At 40.6% G+C, this 23,815-nt stretch overlaps 1 protein-coding gene across 1 annotated transcript in view; it reads right to left on the bottom strand.

The window, feature by feature from the left end:
* Window positions 1-1,093: 1,093 nt before the first annotated feature.
* The window catches only part of XRN2 (5'-3' exoribonuclease 2), a 64,573-nt gene continuing 41,851 nt past the window's right edge, over window positions 1,094-23,815 (bottom strand). Inside the window, exons 25-30 of the mRNA XM_081558727.1 lie at window positions 18,596-18,664; window positions 18,365-18,496; window positions 16,128-16,258; window positions 8,811-8,874; window positions 3,879-4,017; window positions 1,094-1,635 (exon numbers count right to left, since the gene is read on the bottom strand). Of these exons, the coding sequence (XP_081414853.1) occupies window positions 1,570-1,635; window positions 3,879-4,017; window positions 8,811-8,874; window positions 16,128-16,258; window positions 18,365-18,496; window positions 18,596-18,664 (601 nt within the window). The 3' untranslated portion in view covers window positions 1,094-1,569. The remainder of the gene's footprint in view (window positions 1,636-3,878; window positions 4,018-8,810; window positions 8,875-16,127; window positions 16,259-18,364; window positions 18,497-18,595; window positions 18,665-23,815) is intronic.

The raw sequence follows: 23,815 nt of genomic DNA, 5'->3' as shown, positions 1-23,815 counted from the left end.
TGCTGCGTGCTGGGTTTCTCCAGTTGTGGTGTGTGGGTTTTCCTTGTTGAGCACAGGCTCTAGGGCAAGTGGGCTTCATTAGTTGCAGTGCTCGGGCTTAGTCACCCCGTGGCATGTGGAATCTTTTCAGACTGGGAATTGCATTGGCTGGCAGACTCTTAATCACTGGACCACTAAGGAAGTCCAAAACATTTCAAGTTTTCTTCTTTCTGCTCTTCCATTGTTTTTTTTTTTTCAACTGAAGTATAACTGACCTACAACACCGTGTTATTTCCAGGAGCATAGACTGATTCCAGATTTCTATACATTACAAAATGATCACACAATAAATCTAGTTACCATCTGTCACCATACAAAAATAATATTTTTGATTATATTCTCCATGCTGTAAATTTCATCCTATGACTCATATATTTTGTAACTGGAAGTTTATACCACAATCTTCCTCACCTCTCTCACTCATCACCACCCCCTAGAACTTTTCTCAAAGATTTTTCTCAAACTTTGAGAATTCTCAAAGATTTAAAACAAATCTTTAAAACTGCAGCACAAATATGCATGAAATTTGTAAAATGTAGATAATTGCACGAAGATTTTATAATTTGCCAAAGTAGTAGTGGAAAGGCATACATGAATCAGTTGGGTTCCTTCTGACCATATCCTCTTAAAATGTACTTCTTCATTGATTTTCTTTTGACATCTAATTGTAGAAAATTCTGATATATTGTGGAGAAGGCAATGGCACCCCACTCCAGTCCTCTTGCCTGGAAAATCCCATGGACGGAGGAGCCTGGTAGGCTACAGTCCATGGGGTCGCTAAGAGTCGGACACAACTGAGCAACCTCACTTTCACTTTTCCCTTTCATGCACTGGAGAAGGAAATGGCAACCCACTCCAGTATTCTTGCCTGGGGAATCCCAGGGACGGCGGAGCCTGGTGGGCTGCCGTCTATGGGGTCGCACAGAGTCGGATGCGACTGAAGCGACTTAGCAGCAGCAGCTGATATATTGACTAAAAAAAAAAACCCCACACACTTGGCCAAGATTTTCAAAGTTTAAATACTGTAAAAGAAAAACAACAAAAGAGACCAGAGTTCTTTGCATTGTTTTTTACTAAAGTCCAGAAATTTCCATATGACAAGTACATCAGTGAAATGTTCCCAAAGAAATACTGAACAATATACACTCTAGTTAGCTGAGGGTTCCAGCTCAAGAGTTCATACCTAATTCCTGTGCATTAAAAATCAGCATGGATCTTAGATGATCTAGAATACACTGTGTTCTGAAATCCACAGCTGGTTTGATTTTTAACCATAATGAAAAACCAGTATTTCTATTCCATCAAATGTGTTTTACAAGCAATAATAAATTCAGATCCACTGTATTATGCAACACACATCTTTGGAAAGCAACATAAGACAGTGAGATCGGATCAGTAGAAATATACAGTTAAAAGAAATACACAAAGTACTGTAGTTTTATTAAAAACTACTACTTGAGAAAGAAATCTTTCCACAAATAGCATAAAACTGTAGAATGATGAAAGGATCTGGGAAAGCTTTACAAAAGCCTAATTCCAACTGTATCTTCCTGAGGGTGGTGGCAAAGGGTATTTCCTTCCTTCTCTGGGATATCCCTGAAGGAAAAAAAAAAAAAGCAAAAGTTTACTTTGTGGATTAACACTCCTGCAAAGAAATTAATCTTACTTCTTGATGGAAAAACACACCGAAAAGAAAGGGACTATTTCTTACAGGTATATCACATGGATGGTCTCCATAAACACGTGTGTTTGGTTTTCAGCCTTTTCCAAAGCTGCACGTGAGTGGAAATTAGCATAAATGCTATCACTGACAACTAACCAAATCAGCCTTAACAAGCACCTAAGAAATTCCTTAAACTGTACACAAATGAAGGACAGTTAAGTGTCTTGTGTAAAACACTTGTCAGTCTCACCTACCACCAGCCCCTCCCCCAGCCCTCATGGTATTTCAGGCCACACTGTGAGAAGATGAACACGTCATCCTCAGACATATAGACTAAGAAAGCCATTTTGCTTAACCAAGGCAGGGGCTTGCTGCCTCAGCTGAAGCCTAATGAACTATTAGTTTTAGGCGTTTTTGTTTGTTTAGCTATAAATAATAGTGGACCACATTGGGTTATTACATAATAAATTACTGGGAACTTTCATAACATTTTCTAGTATGCTTCCAAACACCATTTCGGTACAACCTAAAGTAAATGTGACATGTCTGCCATCACAACTCCTTGTTTCTAGGGAGGATTCTGAAATGGACCCCTTTCCCCATACTGTCGCTCAGAGCACTTTACTAGTTCTCCACTAAAAATACACTGAAAGTATAATTTTACTGGTTTTAACAGTGAACTTCTACAATTTAATAGTGCTTCCAAATTCTAATTAAAAAAGAAATCTCTGCAGAAAAAAGGCTGAGAAAGAAATGTATTTCCAAAAGGTCCTAAAGAATTACAATGTGCTAAACGATTTAGATCTCCTGAGTGAATAACAAGTATATGTCCTGGAACAGCAGAAAGCTCCACTAAAGAGAGGGTCTCCCCTAAAGGAGGCAGGAGAGCCACTGAACTGGGGTCAGAAGTTAACAGGCGCCCCCAGCTCTGCTGCTGAACAGCAGGAGATTTGAGGTTTCAACTCCTGACTTGGAAAATGAGGGGACTGGACTCAAATTTCTCCAGAGGTACTTCCAGTTGCAGGTGCACCTTCCTTTCAATAATACTCACTGTTTAGGTTGCCTGGTGTCACCTTGACTCTAGCAGCATAAAGTCTCAATCTAGAGAACCTGCTGATATCATCTGCAGAGATTCTGGGCAGACAGAATCTTTGTATGTATGCAAAGTAATATTATACGTCTAAAGAACTGTTACAAAATTCTCTCAAAGGACAACTAAGATGGTTATTTGCTTGTAAAGTGAACTGAGACTTTTAACAGTACACCAAAATAAGTGTAAAGAAAAGATTTTTCTTAGCTGGCAGGAGATTCTTCTCAGTTGTTAGAACAAAGGGACACATGGCAAGAACCTGAGTTAGAAAATTAATATTTGAAGCACTGCAAAAGGCTGAGGTAACACAAGGTAAGCAATTTAAAAACCACTTCACATCACCGCAGGTGCCAACTCCACGAATACCATACACTCTGAATCACTGCATTCACACCCTGCTCTCTGGCAAGCACTGGATTAAAGAGCATGTAAATACTGGCCAGGGTGTCAAAAGGCTGAGGGACAGACTGAGGCAAACAGACCTTAGGCTTAAATGTTGCTACAACTGGATGTCATAAAGAGAGGGAAATAAAGCTTCCTCTTACTGAATTTGTCTAGGAATTCCTATACTCATTCAATGTATAGCTGGTTTAAATTTAGTTAAAAAAAAAAGTGGGACATTAGGAGAGATTTCATCCCATGAAGATACACAGATAAATCAAGACAGAAAACTCCTAAGGGGAATAAAGGTAACAGCTGAAAAGGTGAGAGATTACTTTCAGCTTCTAGAAAATTACCATTCATTTTGAGAGATCTAGTTTCTAATAAAACAAAAAGCAACATCGTAAGGAGAAACAATATGTTTTGGTGCTGGACCATATTTGTGCTAAATATTGGACTGCTGTGATTAAAGGGGCTTTGGTCTGAAAATTCTTCAGCATCTTCAAAGTACAACCTATTTAGTGAGGCAGATACTCACCCCATGAACATTTTAAATGAGAGATCCAAGGGCAACTGAGCTACTCTTAACAGTACTTACACAGAGATGTTTTAAAACAACCAGCCAACCACTGAGTCCCAAGAGGTACGCTTAGTACAAAGTGAGCAGTAAGCTTTCCACCCCAAAGCCCACACCACATCCATCACCTGTCTCCCTCCGCGATCGTCACGTCTGGGTGGATACCCGCCCGGCCCAGCTAGCATCTGGTACTGGTTTGGCTGGAAGGCTGCATTTTGGGTTTGGAGCATCCGGTTCCATGGTAGCAGAGGTTCGGCCCCAACGCCTCTGTGGAAAAGCATCATGTTTATATTAAAGGTCAAAATCTCACAGGTATGATTTCCAAATTTTGGGACAATTCAATGTGCCTGGACTTGTCATATGGGATATATAGGATCAGAGTGGCCTTTAGGTCCCTCACAGCGAGTGTAGTGTAACATATTTCATGAAATATCAGCATCTATTTAAAACTCAGTTGAATCAGAAAGATCTGACTTAAAAAAAAAAAAAAATTTGTTCATCTTCAATTGTAAAGTTTCCTTTTTAGTCACTAAAGTTTTGGACCCAAGATCACCAAGTTGGCTACATTTTAAGATGCTATCCAAAGAGTAAACATGCACGAGACAAGAGAATGAGGCTTTATTTTTAAAAATGTCCAGGCTCGTTCTTGGAGTCCATTCTTTCTAGTTAATTGCACGCTGCAAATGAATTCTTACTGCTGAGTATTTTGAATCTAGGGTAGGGGACTTGGCTGTTTTTTCCCATCCATTATTCTGCTCAATATGTCAGAAGGTCTGATCGGGAGGAAACCTTTTCAAGTTCTATTGATGCGGCTTTCAATTGACCATGGTGACCTAGCAACATGAGCACTAATTGGCATGGACTGACTGGCATTTGGTGTACAGTTTACATGGGAACACAGATTCAACAGCTATTATAACCCAGTTTGCTGGCCCAGATTACTAGTCAAAAGAAATGTTTTAATTGTCTTCAAGTGCCTATTTTAACTCTGCAGATACAAAACAACAGGTATGAAGTATTAAACCATAACAATTTAAAGCTGTCACATAAACAGTGTAGCAAAGATTTACCCTCTAAAGGCAATCACCGTGTATGACATAGCTTTCTTGAGGTCCTTTCCTCAACTTCCATTTTATTCAACAGTCACTACCAAGAATAAACAGTAGCAAAATTCCCCAGTGTATTTCAGCAGTAGAAGCTTTGGGGGCTGTTACAGACATTGGGAGCAATTATAAGAAAACCTGAAATTTGCTAAAGCACTGAATAGCTGGTATTAGCTATGACCACATCAGCATATGAATCTCACTGCCTAGGTCTTAGGGGGGAAAGCCCGGAAGCTGGGCTCACCGGGTAATGCATTCTTCTCACAGCTATTCAAGCCTGAATTCATCCTCTCCACCCCCACTCTCCTTCCTTCACTTGGAACTTGCCCTTTTAAAAAAAAACCCAGCAAAGATAACTATTTTTGTGTGATGTTTCCAAGAACTGCTCTATAAAGAATTCTAGAAAGGCCAGTGCTATTCTTCACAGTTAGTGGTGGGACCAGAACTCTAATAATATAATCTGCTGTTAGTCGAAATAAAATGAAAGATCTGTACTTCAGAAAGAATATGCATATATTCGGGGCATTTAATTATTTTTGAATTCACTAATACAAATATATTTCAGCAAGAATGGCTCAACTGTCAAGCAGGAACAGCTCTGTATGCAGAGAAGACATGGTCTCTTCTGGTCTCTGCAGGACTGAGCGATTAAGGTTCGTGCTGTGACCAAGGAGGCTAGTGAAAACCGGGTCATTAATGCAAAACCCGCTTGTTCACGTGCAGCTCACACACTGTATGAGCTGTGACCATGTTTCTTCCACAGTTTTATAACAACAGTAAAACTCAATTGAGTTTCAGGAAAATCAGCTGGCATGGCTAAAACACATTATAAATGCACTTCTATATTATTTTCTGACCTAAAGACAGGAACAAGGCCACAATGTAGAAGCACAAAGATCTCCTTTTGGTTTAAAATGATTACCTGAAATGTTTTTTGACAAAAATATTTATAAAAATAATAATTTAATTAAATAGTTATAAAAATAATTAATTAAATGGAAAGAGCCATGTAAGAGGGACATGTACGAACTACCCTCTTCTGCTTGGTAGTGGCAGAAAGGCCTTTATTTTACACAAGTTTATCATATTTCTATACTAATTATATCAGTTTGCAAATACTTTTACAAACTGAAATCTGCCCTGAAAAATACATTCTAAATCTGAGATGGAAGTGCTGAGGCTGACACATTTTAATTTTTTGAAATGAGTAGCAATCGATTGAGGCAACTTATTTGAGGCATTTCGCACTGTGGATGGCAACAATATTCTTAAGTTTCTAAATTACTGTTTTGGAAAGTAGCTGGCAGTAGGACATAACTATATACTACTCACTGGGATATTTTTAATTTATAAATGTATATACACACACACATACATATATATGTATATGACAAACCAGCTTTTAAAAATCTACAACTGAGCTTAGCACCCATTAAGTTAAAAAACTAAATGGCCGCCTTGGATAAGATATGGCCAGAAAAAGAGACTCCCCCACTGGCAAGGACACAGACAACAGGGCAGCTACCCAGGGGAGGAGGAGGCATGAGCTGGACCTCGATCACCAACATGATGACAGCTATGTTGTCCTTTTGGGGGGAGACGAAGGTGAGAGTGGGGTGCTCCTGTTGTAATTTAAGTGAGATGAACATATGAGTTATAAATACTATCTCAAAGTAGGAATTAATTCAAGAAACAGTGTAGTTTATGTTTAAAAAAAAAGTACACTTAAAAAATTTTCTTCTTTAATAGGGTTCTCAACCAAACACTTAACAGTGCAGTGGACAAGTACTGAACTAATGATCAGTGAAACCTGGTTCTAGCAAGAATTCTACTTACCAGTTGTGACATGTCAGCAAAGTCAAAGTAAGTTTGTATTTTCTCCTCTATGTCATGTAAGATCAGAAAGGTTAGACTGACACAGGCTACAGAAATGAGTGATGTATCTGCTGAAAGGCTGGCCAATGGAGAAGTTTAGGAGGCTAAATCCAAACTTTGTTTTCTTTAAGAATAAATGGTGTGTTTCTTAAATGACCACGCTCTAAGACATAAGAAAGAATTCTATTTAGCTCACACGTAACTTCTGCCTTACGGTACGGTTTTAGTTTCTGACTGAAAGTAAACCAAAACTCCTACAGAACACACCTCAAATCTGTTGGGTTCACAGAGTTAATCAGGAAGATACCAACTTGACTAGGGCACAGATCATAGATCAAAGAAAACCCCACGGATGTCAGGACATAAGTGACGATCTTAGGGGAGCTTAATGTGGAGAGGAAAGGAAAGCTGTCGGACTGAAGAAAGGGTGCCTCAGAAGGGGAAGGACCTTTCTGAAGTCCCTGTGACTTCATACGACAAGATGCTCAGAGCCAGTTTTCCGACGAGTTTTGCTCAGGTGAAGTTTCTTGGTAAAGAACGGTATGGATAAGAGATCTCAGATAAGTTACTGAACTGTGGGCTTCAGTTTCCTCATCTGTAAAAGTAACAACATCTACTTCAAAGGGGCGATGACAGGAGGAATAAACGAATTCATGTTTCTAAAAGCATGTTATTAGCACAGTGCTGGCACTTTGGTGATTATTAATATTGGTGATTATTTAAGAACATGGGAAAAAAGCAAGCAACAAAGTGGGGAAACCAAATCTTAAACATCAAACGTGACAAACGTTCTGCAGAAGACGGTCATCTAAGGTAAGATCGGTGTGAATGTGATAATATGTATTTAGAAAAAATTCACCCCTCACTCATTTAGTGTGACAATGGTGCTACTCTGAGGATGCTGAAGTGGTACATACCATGTGCCCTGAGCACTTACACTGAAAACAGAACATAAACAGAGGCAAGAGCAGTTGTTCTAAATTAAAATGCAGCTTGCACTAAGTAGCTGATACTATTAATAAACAATTGAATAACATTAATTTCTTTTATCTTCTTGAAGAAAATAATAAAATGAAGTTTTGGAGTCTTTAAAGAAAGAACTTTCTTAAAGGGGGTAGAGGTTATAACCCTGTTCAAATAACAACACTTCATTCATTTCAGATGTGAACAGATCAGACTGCTAAAACGGCAGAGGAGAGGCGAACAAAACAGATCAGGACTGGGAAGGCAAAGAAGGAAGCCGTGCTAGGAGGGGGCTTAAACTCGCCTCAGCATTTACCGATGCGGGCAAGACCAGCATGAGACGACCGACTTTAAAGCTGCCCTTAAAAATTATTCTTCAGATGTTAATATAATTATTCATAACACGCCTGGCTGCCTTGTCGTGCAGAGACCACCTGACTTAGGAGAGCACAACTTATCAATGAAAGAACACATGTCAAACATCCCTCGTTATTAAACCATGTCACATTCTTCCTCGTCCGTGGTACTTATTAGACTGCAGATCCCATAATCCTCTTCTGAGTCCCTTCTGCATTTAATTCAGTTCAGTCTTAAGTAGTTGAAGAAACTGTTTTCAGTGGCAACTAATAACTACTGACCTACAGTGACACTGCACTACAATAAGCTTGTCAACCCTGAAAAAGTTGTACCAAAGAAGCTGATTAGGACTTCAAGAGGTCTGCAGCAAGAATCAATGGTTGGTCTGTACTGACACTGTGTTGCCGCAAAGAAATGATAAAAGTGGAACCCCATTAGTTATGCCTCATTAAGCTGCAAACTCTTCTAAAAAGAAATTTGTTTAGCCTGACCAAAACCTAATACAATTTTAAGCTCTCTGTGTTGCATTTTTCAGGGCACCTCAAAAGCATCAATAAAGTAAAGGCCAGGAACCAAGAAAAGCAGGAAACTATACAAATATGAATCTTTTACTTCAACGTGTTAACCATGTATTTTCCTAAAGAACAGGCCCAAGAGAAACTCTTTAGAGGGGAGAAAGTACATTTGATACTACAGAGAAAGCCCAAACCTCAAACGCTGGTGTGAAAAATTACTGAAAACTCATGTCTGCTTTAGTATTACCTGTCAAATCTTTGCTGCTGGAAAAGGGGAGGGGGACCTCGCCAGGAGTCCTGGGGCCTCACATCTGGAAGATAAACAGGAAAGGATTAAACAGGAGATCTTTTTTTTTTGGAAAAGTAATCATTATTCAGCTACTCACATATATTATAATTAACAATTCTTGGGAAAAATTGAGACTGAATAACTAGCACAATTACACACCGTGGAAATGTGAAAAGATATGAAATCAACAAGGTCAACAAATTTGTCTGTACAATTATTTCTCCTTTGATAAGGAAACATAGCTTTTAGTTTTAGAAGCCTCATTAAACTCACACGTTTCTCTCTCCCTTGTAAGTGTGTGCATGTGTATGTAAAGAGAGATGTATGTATTTTACATTCATATTTTAAAATATGTGCAAAACGATGGTATTTTGGCTTTATCCATAAATAGAAACTGAACAAATAGTAACTTTAATAGAAAGCCTAAAATCTGCCCCTTAAACATGTCAACTGGAAAGCACTCTGACTTTGAGCTGTGCCAACAGGATGTAGACAGCACAGTCTCTCCAAAACAGGCCAGAGGATGTGCTCACAAAGGGATCGCCTACTTCCCTGCTGTTTTCTGACAGTCAAACCTCTTCCCCTAACATGAAGCGAAGCCGGGAACACTGAACGAATGACAAGGAACAAGTAAGTGGCTGCTGGCCCTCTGTGTAAATGGGGTGCAGGACACCCCCAGCACGTCCCACAGTTGGTATCAACTGTCCGCCACTCTGGCCCTCAGTCTTGGTCACCTCGGCTACCTTCTGGCAGTCTGAGTGTGACCAGCTGTTCCAAGAGTTGTCTAATGAGGTCTCTGTGTGAGGACAGTAAGGCCTCCAGACTCCCAAGGCCCAAGGACAACAAGGCTTACCATAATGTATTCAAGCTCACATTTTAATGGAAACACAAACTAGAAACATGCTTTTCAAAATTACTTTCTTAAAGGAAAGAAGAAATGAAAGCTTATCTCTGGTCAGCAACCAAAAAGATGCAATCTGGGTTTACTTGAGGAGAAAAAGAAAGAGAAGTAGAACGGTGCTTTAAAACCTCCTGCCAAGCAGAATCAGGAACAAGTAAAGGCCCCTGGCTGCTCACAAGGGTTCCAGTAGGAAACACCTGGCTGTTTCTGCTTTGGAAGCAACATGGCCAAGGTGCTGGCCCAAAGAGAGCCTCCGAGGTGGACCAACCAGCCTAGGGGAGCTACCCAGTCCTGGGCCAACGGCGTGTGCATGCGTGAGGCCTTCACCTCCATCACTCCCAAGCAGGATGCCATTCCAAACTGAAAGAGGGATAGCATTTCCAGTCAATCTGAATTACGCCTCCCTGTCATTTCTTTAGAACCAAACTGTTGTTTAGTTGCTTAGTTGTGTCTGACTCTTTATGACCCCGTGGACTGTAGTCCACTAGCTCCTCTGTCCATGGGATTTTCCAGGTTAAGAACACTGGAGTGGGTTGCCATTTCCTTCTCCAGGGGATGTTCCCGACCCAGGGATTGAACCTGCATCTCCTGCACTGGCAGGGGGATTCTTTACCACTGAGCCACCCGAGAAGCCCTAAAAACCAAATTAGTAGCAGTCAAACTGAGAATAATGCTGATGACGTTTCTCTGTGGTCATTAGATATTCAGACCTGAATGGAAACTCAGGAAGCTCATCACTACACAATTCACAGGAAGCAGGGCCAGGATCCCTAGTCCAGGCCCAGAGTAATGTCCGAATCACTATGCACCATCAGGAAATCTAAATCAGAGGAGGTAAAACCAGAACTTCTTACAAGACAGCAATCATTTCACCTGTGTGGTTTATTTCTATAGAGAAACCTAAAATATACATACCCCTGAACACTCTATGATTTTCAATGAGTTATGAGAAAGGAATCTACCAACAGTAAAACCAGCACTTGGGCCACTTTTCCTGATCATTACTTTGTTAAACTTAACAATAACTATTCAGATAGTGTACCAAACTTAAGTTTGTGAAAACTGGTAAAATGTTCCCAGAAGCATTATAGCTTAGCGTCTTATTTAAACAAAATTAGCTAATATAAGAAACATCACCATGGAACAACTAAGCCCATGGGCCACAACTATAAGCCTGTGCTTGAGAGCCTGGGAACCACAACTACTGAAGCTCACCTGTGCTCTGCAATAACAGAAGCCACCGTGGTGAGAAGCCCATGCAGCAAGGAAGAATCAGTACAGCCAAAAAATGAATTAATAATAATAAAAAAAAGATCAAATACAGTAAATTTCATTCGGACCCCTGTCTAACTCTGTACTTCAGAAGTTCCAAAATCAATGTGGTCAGCCCAGAAATAGGCCTCCTTTTTAACAGACTTAATTCTGCAATTTGGGTTGCATGGTGTCTCTCTATATATGGTGTCATCGCAGAGTATGCACTCTCCATGGGACTGATAGAAGCTTCCACATAGACCTCCCTAATATGAGGAGAATAGAATGAAGATAACAAAAAAAATACATTCACGTTAAGAAGAGCCTTCAGAAATGTTTATCCTAAGGTTTTATGAAAAGTAACGGTAGGAAAAAAGCAGGTGTATTTCCTCCGAGGAACACTGTAAGTGGAGGGAAAGTCCTCAGCATTCTAGAATATTCACTACATCCGAATATGCCACGTTGTTAGATTAAGCACATTAATATTTCTAAGGAGAACTGGAATGTAAAGTTCACTGCGCACAAATGTTTCCTTTGGAGAGGCGGAGCACTTGTCAGTAGTCTAACTGTATCCCTTAAGTGCCCAGGAAAGCGGCCGGGGTTCCCACCCCACCAACTTTGGTATTCCAGGTGCTTTCCGCTCTTTCTCGTTCACTATTTCTTACCACCAAGACAATCTTCTTTCCAAACTCAGCATATGCAAAAAAAATATATCGTTTTTTGTTAAAAACCTAAGCAAATTTTATAAGACTTTTAAAAATTCCATCACACGACTATTAAAATACCTCTTGTTCTCAGTCAAAGAAGAAAACTAAAGAGGATCAGCAAACTTCAAGTCTATCTTTAAACAAATCTCTTCATGTGGCTCTGAACAATATATATGGCCCTTAAGTGTTCATAAAGCAGAAATACTTCCTGGCTGAGAAGTAATGAAGTAGAATGTAAAACAAACTTATTATCATTCATTTGTATGGCTCTAACAGAAGATCCATTAGAGAGGCAGAAAAAAAATTCTGAGATACTGAATTGTACTTCAGAGAGGTAGAAGCACAAGAGAGAAAAAAATGAGAGCTAATTTTTTCCCGTGGTCTTTAAAAACATATCCGTTTTCTAGAGCTCTACGGCCACAGAAACCAAGGCTTTACCAACAGCTCAAGTGACAATTTACCTAATCAGCGTGGCAATCACAGAAAAGATTCCATGTTTACTGATTGCCACTAATCAAAAATCACTTTTCAAATGCAGATAATTGACAAGTTTACAGACTGAAATGAAGAGAAGTGACATGCCATGTTCTCCAGGCTGCAGAAGCGAATGCTTTATTCATGCCGAGCACTCAGGGCTGCACTTGACTCCAACAGTCCCCGGACAATCACCCATCAGCCCAAAACTGACACATCAAAGACAAATCAAAGACCGACAGTGAGACGCCTGCAGCAGACACTTGACGGAAACTGGCTCTGTGACCAGCGGCTCTCCTTGATGGAACTCAGCACCACATGAAGAAACAGCTATGATACTACAAATGTTTTAAAAAAGACCAGTTTAGATCTCAATTTTACTAAAACTATTTCTAACCAAAACTTAAAGTTCAAAATTCTATAAAGAGGAATGCTATATAGAGGATCATTTATCACTTAATACTTTCATAGCACGTACTATGTGCCAGGTACTGTTTCAAGTACTTAATAACTTAAACTCATTTACTGTGGAATTTTGTGAGATGGGTGTTCTCTGTACCATTTCAGAAATGAAGAAACGCTGAGTACTGATCAAAGCCTGCCTGAGGTCACAGGCTATCGAGGGGTGGAGGGGAAGCCGGGACCACCCCCACCACACCATGCCACACTTGCGCTGTTGGCTGAGGTGAGTCTCGTGTTATTTTATTTCAGAAGCACCAGGAGAGCCACCTCCTCAACCAGAGACTCAGAAGCTCAGATCTTCAAGAGGCAAGACTGGGGATCTGCATACTACTGAAAGTAGAATACACACATCTAATTAAGACAGGAGGGGAAACAAGCATACTTCACACATGCACTCTGGGAATGAGCGTCTTCACAACACAGACTCATGGGGAGAAAATAAGAAAAGATCTTATCACTGCTCTTCTTAAAAGGTTATCACCACCCTAAAACACTTGGTATTCAAAAAAGATATGAAAATGTAAATGTAAAGGATCAGATACAAATCAGACAAGAAATACAGAGAAAGATACAGGTGGATGGATGGATAGACGGACAGACTGGTTGGCATACACGCAGGAATTAGGTCTGTCTGCATAAATAGAAATTGAGAGGTCACAAGAAGCCATGAGATAAATATGCCATAAAAACCTTAATGACAGTAAACTTAAAAAAAAAGAAAGAAGAAAAGCCAAATCTTATGTTGAGCTATGTGTGAAGGGTATTGGGGAAAACTTCACAGAACATGGCATTTCCTTTCTTGACGGCTGGCAGCATTTGTCTGTGCTTATCGTACAAGTGTGACCACAGATGAGTGCAGACTTTCTCCTCTCTCCCTAACTAGAACCACCACCAGACCTTTCCACAACCAAACTGTGGTTCTAGAAATGAGATGTTAACTGTACACTTCTCTCCTTTAAGAAGCTTTAAAAAGCTCTTGCAAAAAGAGACTCATACAAACCACTGAATTCTTCAAAGGATTAAGACACGACAACAATCTCACAGTAACCCTTACTAGAGAAATAAAAATGTAGGAAACACTTTTTAACTTGTTTTATGAGCCCAGAATGTGCGAAGCTGTAAACTCATCTCTCAAATCAGACATGAATCAACATCCCACAAAATGCTAATACACACACAAAAAACGGATAAATCAACATTAGGCTCATTCCAGTAATGCCAGGTTAGTGTAACAGTCAAAAATCAGTCTGTGTCATTCACCACGTAACAGAAAGAGGAAAAAAAAACACAAAGAAACAAACATTACCACCTCAAGAAATGGAGGAAAAGCAGTTGATAAAATCCAATACCCACTAGAAACAAGGAATACAAGGAAACTCCTCCAACCTAACAAAGGTTATCTATACATTAAAATTTTTAAATTCTTAAAATATAAATAAAAATTTACCTAAAAATTAAATTATAGCCAATATCATGTTTAATGGTGAAATATTACAGGTCTTCCCCTGAAGACTGGGAATGAAACAAGGATGCCCAGCATCACCACTTATGTTCAATCACACTAGAGGTCCCAGGTAGTGCAATAAAGCAAAAAGACCAAAGGCATTAAGATCAGAAAATGAATACATAAAACTGTCACTACTCACAGATGACATGAATGAAAAGGGCAAAATCCAAAAAACATACAGACAAGACTTCAGAGTAAATGAGTTTTAGTGACACTGTCAGTCAATATTCAAAAATCAACTCTTTATATATATACAAGCAAGCAACTGGAAAATGATGTTTACAATTCACCAGGCAAGGAGGGCCACCTGTTTCTTGCTCAAAGTGAATCCCTACTCTACAAAGCCTATTTCCTATTTTTAATTTTTATTTTAAAAATTTTATCTTATTTTGGCTGCACCAGGTCTTAGCTGTAGCACGTGGTATCGTCCATCTTCGTTGGAGTATGTGGGATGTTGTTTCAACATATGAGATCTAGTTCCCTGACCAGGAATCGAACCAGGCTCACTTATATAGATTCTCATTTGGGTCTGTGATGCCCTGATAAGAACTACTGACCTGGGTAATACTTCCCAAGTGTGTTGCATATCACAGGTGATACAGAAGATGGTTTTCCGGAGGTCCATGAAAAAGCTTGTTATCGTCATGTTTGTATTCACTTTGATGTATATTTGAAAAATATACATCAAGCACATCAAACCCGGAATGCACTGATTGATGACGGAAGGAAGCTGCTTAACACGGAGCCTGTGCTTTCTTTCACCTGTGCTACTCAAACTTGTTTTCTCAAACCTCAGAAACTCTACTCGACACAGTAACCTCCAAAATTCCCCAAAACCATGGTCTTGAGAATGACTGACTAAACCAAGACACAGAGATAGACAGATTACACCTGGGTCTAGTATTTGCATCTCATTTTGTTCTCCTCTTGGGAAGCAGTGATACCAGCACAGACAGAAGTAAATGGCCAAGAGCCACAGAAGAAAGGCACTGACGAAAAACGTGTAAGTGGAGAGCAGTCTTTAACTACCCGCCGGAGGTGCCCTCACCCACTGGTTGAGCTCTCGGGGCACAGACAGCTCTTTCAAACCAATTAGATGCTTCAGTTGTATGTGGTACATCCTGATACATACTCCACACACAGATATAAATGGAAATACTAAGAAACACTATTTGCTCAACTTTGGGGGGAAAGTAGCTAAAGAAACTACTGTACCAAGCAGCTCTCCACAGCCTATTAAACTCCATGCCCCCTGTGCTTCCTTCACTGAACAGAACAAAACTGCTCAAGTCCACAGACTTTACAATGGAGGCAACAACGCTCTATTCACTATCATTAAGACACACAGACAGACAGAACACAGTGAAAACAGAACCCTGAGAGCAGGAAACTGTCAGAACTCCTTTCTTACAGGGCTTCAGGTTAAAAATGCTTTTGTAAGTAAATTAGCATGAAATAATACTAAATACATGGCATAAATATTTCCCAACAATCATCACTTTAATCTGGTTCTTTCTTTGACAGGTGTAACTTTGATTTTAAATGAGTTCTAAGGGTTCTCTGCAATAGAGCAGCCCCTCCTGCTTTTTCTAAATTTAATTTTTATGAACTCTTTGAAACATTCAAAGAAAACTTAAATGATACGACACTTGGACTTAACAAATGTCAGCATCTTCCCACACTGTCTCTTCCTCTGACACTTTGGGGCTGATTGGTTGGGAAGCAATCAGACAACCAGGAATGGAGATGCAAAGGCTTCATGAAGAAAAGTGGCTTTGAGAACTTGGTACATGGCCTGTATTTTCTAGAAAATGAGCACAGCCATGGAGCACAAATGTAACATTAAATGGGGATACGAATTAAAATGAATGCCAATTATGCTGTTAGGTCCACCCTTTTAGCAATGCAGATCATAAACCACCCTTTCTCGCAGTACTTAAGCTAGTAGGTAGAACCCATTACTGAAAACATACTTGACATGAGCTTTGGAATCTGGGCTTGTCCTCGCAAAAGTGGCCGGTACATGTTCCCCTGGAAAGTTGCAGGTGGTGGTGCAGCATTGCTGTAGATGCCAGTTCCGGAGGAGCCTCTCGGCATAACGTGGCTATGAAAGGACCCCCCCAGCCAAAAAACAAGTTAGACACAGATATACCCATCACTATTATAATAAACAAATGCCAGCAGCCATCTCATCACTACTAGATCTGATCAAGACAACGCGAAGTTGACAGATTTATAATGAACAAAGTTCAAAACGTTATCTGATAATGGAGATAGCAACTGTTCATTTGTCACACCAAAGTTTCCTGATAATCATGTAAATATTTAGACTTTAGGCAAAAAAATCATTTCAGTCTCTTTCTCTTTTTCTGCATTATATTTAGTTTTGCCCTCAAAGACCTATGCTGTTGCTATCACTATACAGTTGACCGTTGAACAGCACAGATCCACTTATACGTGGAGTGTTTTCAACAGTAAATACCAGAGTCCTGCACAATCCATGGTTGCAGATTTTCAGTGGGTGAGTGTCCCTAATCCCACAGTTGTTCAGGGTTCACCTGTATATACTACTACTCTATATTTTACTATTTTCAGTTTATTGCCTCAAACATTTCCCTGTATCTTTCATAGTCTTCCTAAGTGTAATGTGTATTAAGTATTACAGAATACTTACATGTTAGTGTCTCATACTTTACTAGGAGAAGGCAATGGCACCCCACACCAGTACTCTTGCCTGGAAAATCCCATGGATGGAGCCTGGTGGGCTGCTGTCCATGGGGTTGCTGAGTCGAACACGACTGAGCAACTTCACTTTCACTTTTCACTTTCATGCATTGGAGAAGGAAATGGCAGCCCACTCCAGTATTCTTGCCTGGAGAATCCCAGGGACGGTGGAGCCTGGTGGACTGCCATCTATGGGGTCGCACAGAGTCGGACACAACTGAAGCGACTTAGCAGCAGCAGCAGCAGCAGCATACTTTACTAAACCTGTCCACTCATTTAGTACTAGTTAGTACTAGTAGTATAGACAGCAATGCCTAGAGATATGGGTGTATAACTAGGCTCCTCTACAATATTTTCTCAGGATAAATTCCAAGAAGTAGGAATCTGGATAAAAAGTTCAGAGGATCCTCAGAACTTAACACTCTACTTAGATACTTCTACGCTGCTTTCCAAAGTGGCTGAAATGATGCAAAAAAGAAAACTAGAGAGTATTTTAGACTTGCTTTTTTTTTTTACTATTAAATGAAGACTTCCAAGCAACCTGCCGAATACCTCACATTTACACAGCAGTTTAGAAACTATCCCAAGCAGTTAATCCCCACAACTTCATGAGGCTGGTGTGATTACAACCTTCATTTCACACACAAGAAACAGAGGCAGAGAGAGATTCTGTAACTTTAACAAAAATATACAGTGGTAGACAAGGTGTCTGATGCAGACCCTCAGGACTCAAAGCCCATGACGCCACTGTCCCTTACTAGTCACTGCATAAAGTACATGCTACTGATGGTAACCTACTGCCTAAAGCCCACTTTGAATCTTAAAGCTTTCCTATGAATTGGAAATATCTATTTGTGAGTTACCAACATGAATTCACAGATGATAACTCGTTAATACATGCCTCAGCACTTTGCTCTTTTTATCCCAGCTTTATGTGTTTCTGCTTGAAAGCTCCCTCTTTTACAGCCAGGAAAAAAGAAAATTTGAAGCTAATGAAGGCGAAGGATAAAAAGCAGAAATTCACAGCAGAGGAGATAACAAATGGCCAGCAGACACTTTTAGAGGCTTGACCTCACTAACAGGCCAGGAGACACACTCAGGCATCACAGAGGCCTCAACACATGGGCACGAGCCCAGGAGCTGGCGGCTTCTCGTAGAGGGACTGTGACACCCAGAGGTTAACTCAGTCACAACTCTCTTGAGGGTAAAAAGCATGCTTCATTCTTTTGAAATAACAGTCAGAGACAGCAAAAACTCTTGAGAGAAAATACTGGAATTCTCAGGCAACACAAAGCAATAGATAAACCAAAGACACAGAAGTGAATTTAAAAAATGAAAAAAAGGAGAAAAGACTCAAAGTCATTAAAATAGCTGCAGAACAGTTGTATTTAATGATCTCGAATATCTGTGGTGTAAGTGCTGACTTAATGCTCCATGGAAGACTGCAAACAATCAAAATACACAGACAGAAAAACCTACCACTCACCCCAAAGCCCTGAAGGCTGCGGGATCCAGGTGGACAGGCCGCCGGTCCCGGTTAAAGCCGAGCTGGGGCTTCCACTGCCGTCCGTTGCTGGATTTCTCCCAGTCGCTAGGTTTCAGGACCGGTGCGGGTTTTCTAACCATTTGAAAACACAATATTTAGTTACAAGGATGGACTTCACTTACACAAAATAAACCTGAAGAGTTTATATTTTCTAACTTCTACAGTTGTTACCTTGCTCCCGGAAGCATGACAGCTTTAAAAATGTAATCTTCAGCAAACTGTGGGTCTTTAAAATTGATACTAGAAGAGAACAAGAAACAATTTAATGATTTCACTGGATTAGCCTGCTTGACTACTACCATGTAAATTCAGGTACTTGTGACCTTCATTTTATTTTTAAGGGTTTTTTTATTTTTCTTTTTTTGGCTGTTCTGCCTGGCTTGCAGATCTCCGTTCCCCAGCCAGGGACTGAACCCCAGTCATGGCAGTGAAAGCCTGGAATCCTAACCACTACACCACCAGGGAACTAGATACTGTGGATCTTTAAACAGAATGACTACAGTTCAGAAGTCTTCTCCCAAAATTATCTTAGTCAGCAGATTCTGCCAAACTGCCAAATGGCTGTACATCTTTCTTACCAAACTGCCACTAATCCCCAGGATGGCCCTTGTGTAACTTTATGTGCAAAGTCATGTTCCACCTAATTGTAGGTGATCGCAGAGAAAGAACAGACACTCCCAGCCCAACTCTTGAGAAATTCCAGTGTGATACCAGACACTGGTACAAGAGGTTTGCAACAACAATAATAAAAACCACCTTTCATTTTGTTCCGTCCATGGCAAAGACCCTCCCTCAAACATCTTCAAGAAGATCAGCGCTTGTTGCAAGAAACAGTAGGAACATTTGCCAAATCAAAAACAATGAACAGATAATCCACAGGGGAAAAAACACAAAGCCTCCCTGTTGGAAGCCCCATATCCTGCTCGACTAATGTGTTTCTGTGAGAATGTAAATAGTTACAACTTGAAATGATGTGATGGCTGTATGTTCAGACTCAGACTTTTAACAAGTTGGGCCAAGGTGCCTTTTTGAGTGTGTGTATGTGTGGGTGTGTGGGTGTGTCTGTGTGTGTGTCTCTCACCCAAAGCACACAAGTCTTCCTTCTGACTCAGCAATGTCTCTTCTAGGACTCTGGATATGCAACTAGTTTATATCTAAGGATGCTCATAACATCAGGATTCATAATGCTGAAAAACTGGAAAACCTAAGTGTATGGGCAAATAGTGGGCTCGTTAAAGAAACTACAGTTCTTTCTAAAAATGGTATACTAAGAGACTTCCCTGGTGGTCCAGTGGTTAAGAATCCGTCTGCCAGTGTGGAGATTCCTTAAAAAACTGGGAATAGAACTGCCATATGACCCAGCAATCCCACTGCTGGGCATACACACCGAGGAAACCAGAATTGAAAGAGACGCGTGTACCCCAATGTTCATCGCAGCACTGTTTACAATAGCCAGGACATGGAAGCAACCTAGATGTCCATCAGCAGACGAATGGATAAGGAAGCTGTTGTACATATACACAATGGAATATTACTCAGCCATTAAAAAAAATACATTTGAATCGGTTCTATTGAGATGGATGAAACTGGAGCCCATAATACAGTGAAGTAAGCCAGAAAGAAAAACACCGTTACAGTATGCTAATGCATATATATGGAATTTGAAAAATGGTAACGATAACCCTATATGTGAGACAGAATAAGAGACACAGATGCATAGAACCTTATGGACTCTGAGGGAGAAGGTGAGGGTGGGACGTTCTGGGACAATAGCATTGAAACATGTATATTATCATATGTGAAACAGAACACCATTCCATGTTCGATGCATGAGACAAATGCTCAGGGCTGGGGCAATGGGATGGCCCAGAGGGATGGGACGGGGAGGGAGGTGGGAGGGGGGCCCAGGAAGGGGAACACATGTAAACCCATGGCTGATTCATGTCAATGTATGGCAAAAATGGCACCCCACTCCAGTACTCTTGCCTGGAAAATTCCATGGACGGAGGAGCCTGGTAGGCTGCAGTCCATGGGGTCGCTAAGAGTCGGACACGACTGAGCGGCTTCACTTTCCCTTTTCCCTTTCATGCACTGGAGAAGGAAATGGCAACCCACTCCAGTGTTCTTGCCTGGAGAATCCCAGGGACGGCGGAGCCTGATGGGCTGCCGTTTATGGGGTCGCACAGAGTCGGACACGACTGAAGCGACTTAGCAGCAGCAGCAGCATGGCAAAAACTGCTACAATATTGTAAGGTGATTAGCCCCCAACTAAAATAAATAAATTTATTTGAAAATAAAATAAAATAAAATAAAGGAAAAAAAAAAAGAATCCGTCTGCCAATGCTGGGGACATGGGTTCCATCCCTGGTCCAGGAAGATCCCACATGCCAGAGGCAACCAAGCCTGTGCACCACAACTGCTGGGCCCACACACCCTAAAGCCTGTGCTCTGCAGCAGCAACCTCAATGAAATGCCTGTGCAGTGAAACCAGAGAGCAGCCGCTGCTCAGCACAACTACAGAAAGCCCACATGCAGCAAGGAAGACCGAGGGCAGCCAAAAATAAATTAAAAATTTTTTTTTATAATAAATAAATAGAAACGGTATCCTCAATTGGCACTTCTTAAAATGTAGTAACAAAATACTTAATGACAAGGGGGAAATACAGGCAACAGACTAGACACACGTTCACCAGAAGGTTATTTGTACACACAACCATTTCCTTTCCTTCTCTGTGCTTTTTTATATTCTCCAAAGATCCTCTGAAGATTACAGATTACAGTTGCAATCAGTGAAAAAGGGTTTTATTGAACTGGTTGACATTTTAGATAGCTAACTTTTTTTCTCTTCAAATAATGCCACTTAAAATAATTAGGGCCCATCTGTTATAGAGAAATTTTTGTTAACTGTATATTTTAAGTACATAAAAATGGTTCCATTTATAATAAAGATGGTATAAGCTCAAGAACAGCTGAAAAGCACTTCATTGACTCAATCTGTTCCTCTTATAAACTCACTCTTCACCATGACTGTTTTTATCTCAGATGTTCTCTACCCTAGGTGGCTTAGGGCAGGGCCAGGTACAACAGGCAGTGTGAAAGGTTTAAGAGGGTGAGAGACAAGGTGGTAGGTAGGTATGTGGATTTGTTGGGGCTTTCTAGACACAAAGCAAACAGAGAAAACTGGTAGTAAAGCAAGGCCTGCAACTAAAGTATCTCAGAGCAGTTCTCTTCGTGTCAGCAGGCCTTTTCAGCAGTTTACCAAACAAATTTTCAGCATGCCTACTGTATACATGGTGGGAGCAGAGGCACAAACAATGCCCAACCATAGGGCCTGCCTCCTCTTCTAATAGGGGAGATAGACTGGAAAAGTTGAACAATTTAGTAAGGAAGAAAGTGGAAAAGGCCACAACAGGCACAAGAAAGATGCTGATCAAAGCCTGTCACTTGCCCTCCACATAGGACCTTGTGAATGTGGGCTAAATGCACGTGTATGTGATGGACGGGGTCTTCACGGAGGGACCAGCCTGAAGAGCAAGGAGGAGGCGTCCCTGTGGAGCTGTGGGGATCCAGATACAGAGCACAGCTCCACCAAACTTTGGCAGGAACCAAAGATCTCCAAGGGATGGCAGTGGTTAAGAAAGATGAGAGAAGATTCAGTGGGAAGGTAGGTGGGATTTGAAAAAAAAAAAAAAGTCAGCTGGGAGAGCACTACAGTAATCCAGGAGAAGAGAATACAAACAGGCTCACTGGGAAAAGCCAGATATGAGAAATAACTGGAAAGAAAGACGGTTCCAGAGCAGTGGTATCAGTACACGGAGTCACATACCATGAGAAGTTGAAGTTCCTAAGTCTGGGCAACTGGGGAACAGGAGGTGAGGGAAAGATGGAAAGATGGGCAAGGAGGTGTGCATGGGTGCAGGACACAGCAGCCAGTGTGGACACGGAGTCCGGGTGACACGGAGGGTGTCACCTACTTCTCCAGATGGGAAGAAAACTGAGAATCAAACAGAGGTTTTATATATTTAAAGTTAACAAAGACTTATTGTAAACATACTACGCCTAAGCAAGTTACAATGGTGGAAGACGAGAAGGACGAGAGAAATTCAGGGAGATGGCTCAGTTCTACTCAGTTAAACTACTACTATGTGGAAAGATTTATGGAATCAGAATTGAGAAACAAAATCCTAGGTCACAGTTGATTGTATTCTCTAAGAGTCCTTCCATGAGTTTAAGACACTTCAATAACTTCTAAAATATGTTCCCTCAAAAACACAGGTAAGACTTAATGCAATGGAACAGGAGGTGAGGGAAAGTCCACTAAAGTGGACTCAAGGAGACAACTTCTCAAAAACGAATCCAACACCAGATGCACGCAAACAAAGAAGGGAGTAAATGCCAGGAGTCAACACAGACAGGAGTAACTGGCAGGGGGCACTGGAGGTTGCATGTTCAGAATTTTTGTTTGTAAAGCAAGAACAACACTGGGATACAGAAGAAGCCCTGAAACAAACATCCAAAAAGCTAAAGTAAACTGCATCAGTCTCAGCATGACCCCTCAGAGAAAAGACTGAAAATGACCTTGTAAGAAAAGAGTTACCTTTGGTCTTTCAGGCATCTCCAGGAAATCAACTCAATTTTATTATGAAGTTACATTCAACATACACCTGAATATACAGCTAGATTTGAGATTTCTTTTATAAATTTAATAATCTTGTGAAAACAACGGATACCAAATAACACCAAAGGCCATTTCAGGCTCAGAAATCACCATCACCATCATAATCACACAAACAAAAACTCCAGGATTTGTCAACTCTGGAACTCTTCCTTGGGCAAGTCTCTATCCTAATTAGAAAATTAAGTAGAACTAACTATTTCTAGGGGGCTGCGAAGGAAGACCCTTGAAAACACACTGAGAAACTGAGAAGCACAGCAAACATGTGCCAGTCTGGAGAGGACTGGTGGCAGTAACCAGCCTGAAGGTCAGCTGCAAGCCAGGGACCCAGGGGTTAAACACAGAGTCCACAATGGCTCTGCCGGAATCTGATTGTGGTGGACACAGGAACCTGGCTTATGGTTCTGAATCCCACCTTTAACAAAAGAGCCCAAAGACAAAGAGCCAGGACAGATTATACCCCAAGATAAACAAAAACTGTGGGTAAAGATAAAGGGTAAAGCAACTATATGCCAATACAAATTAATTTAAAAAATGATCCACCGGAAATTTAAGAATGGGGGTGCGAGACATGAGGGCAATTAATCTAGTAAGATTTTTCAAATTCACAAAGGATTTCTATAAGTGAAAGCCTTCCTAGAAAGGCAGCTGCTATCTAAATCCATTAAAGATAGGAAAATAAACATGCTTATACTTCACAATGAGAAATCTAAATA

The sequence above is a fragment of the Giraffa tippelskirchi genome, chromosome 13, assembly GCF_054371585.1.
Source record: "Giraffa tippelskirchi isolate mGirTip1 chromosome 13, T2T-mGirTip1v1.2.pri, whole genome shotgun sequence".
Classification (NCBI taxonomy): Eukaryota; Metazoa; Chordata; class Mammalia; order Artiodactyla; family Giraffidae; genus Giraffa; species Giraffa tippelskirchi.
This window is presented reverse-complemented; position numbering and strand designations above follow the sequence as displayed.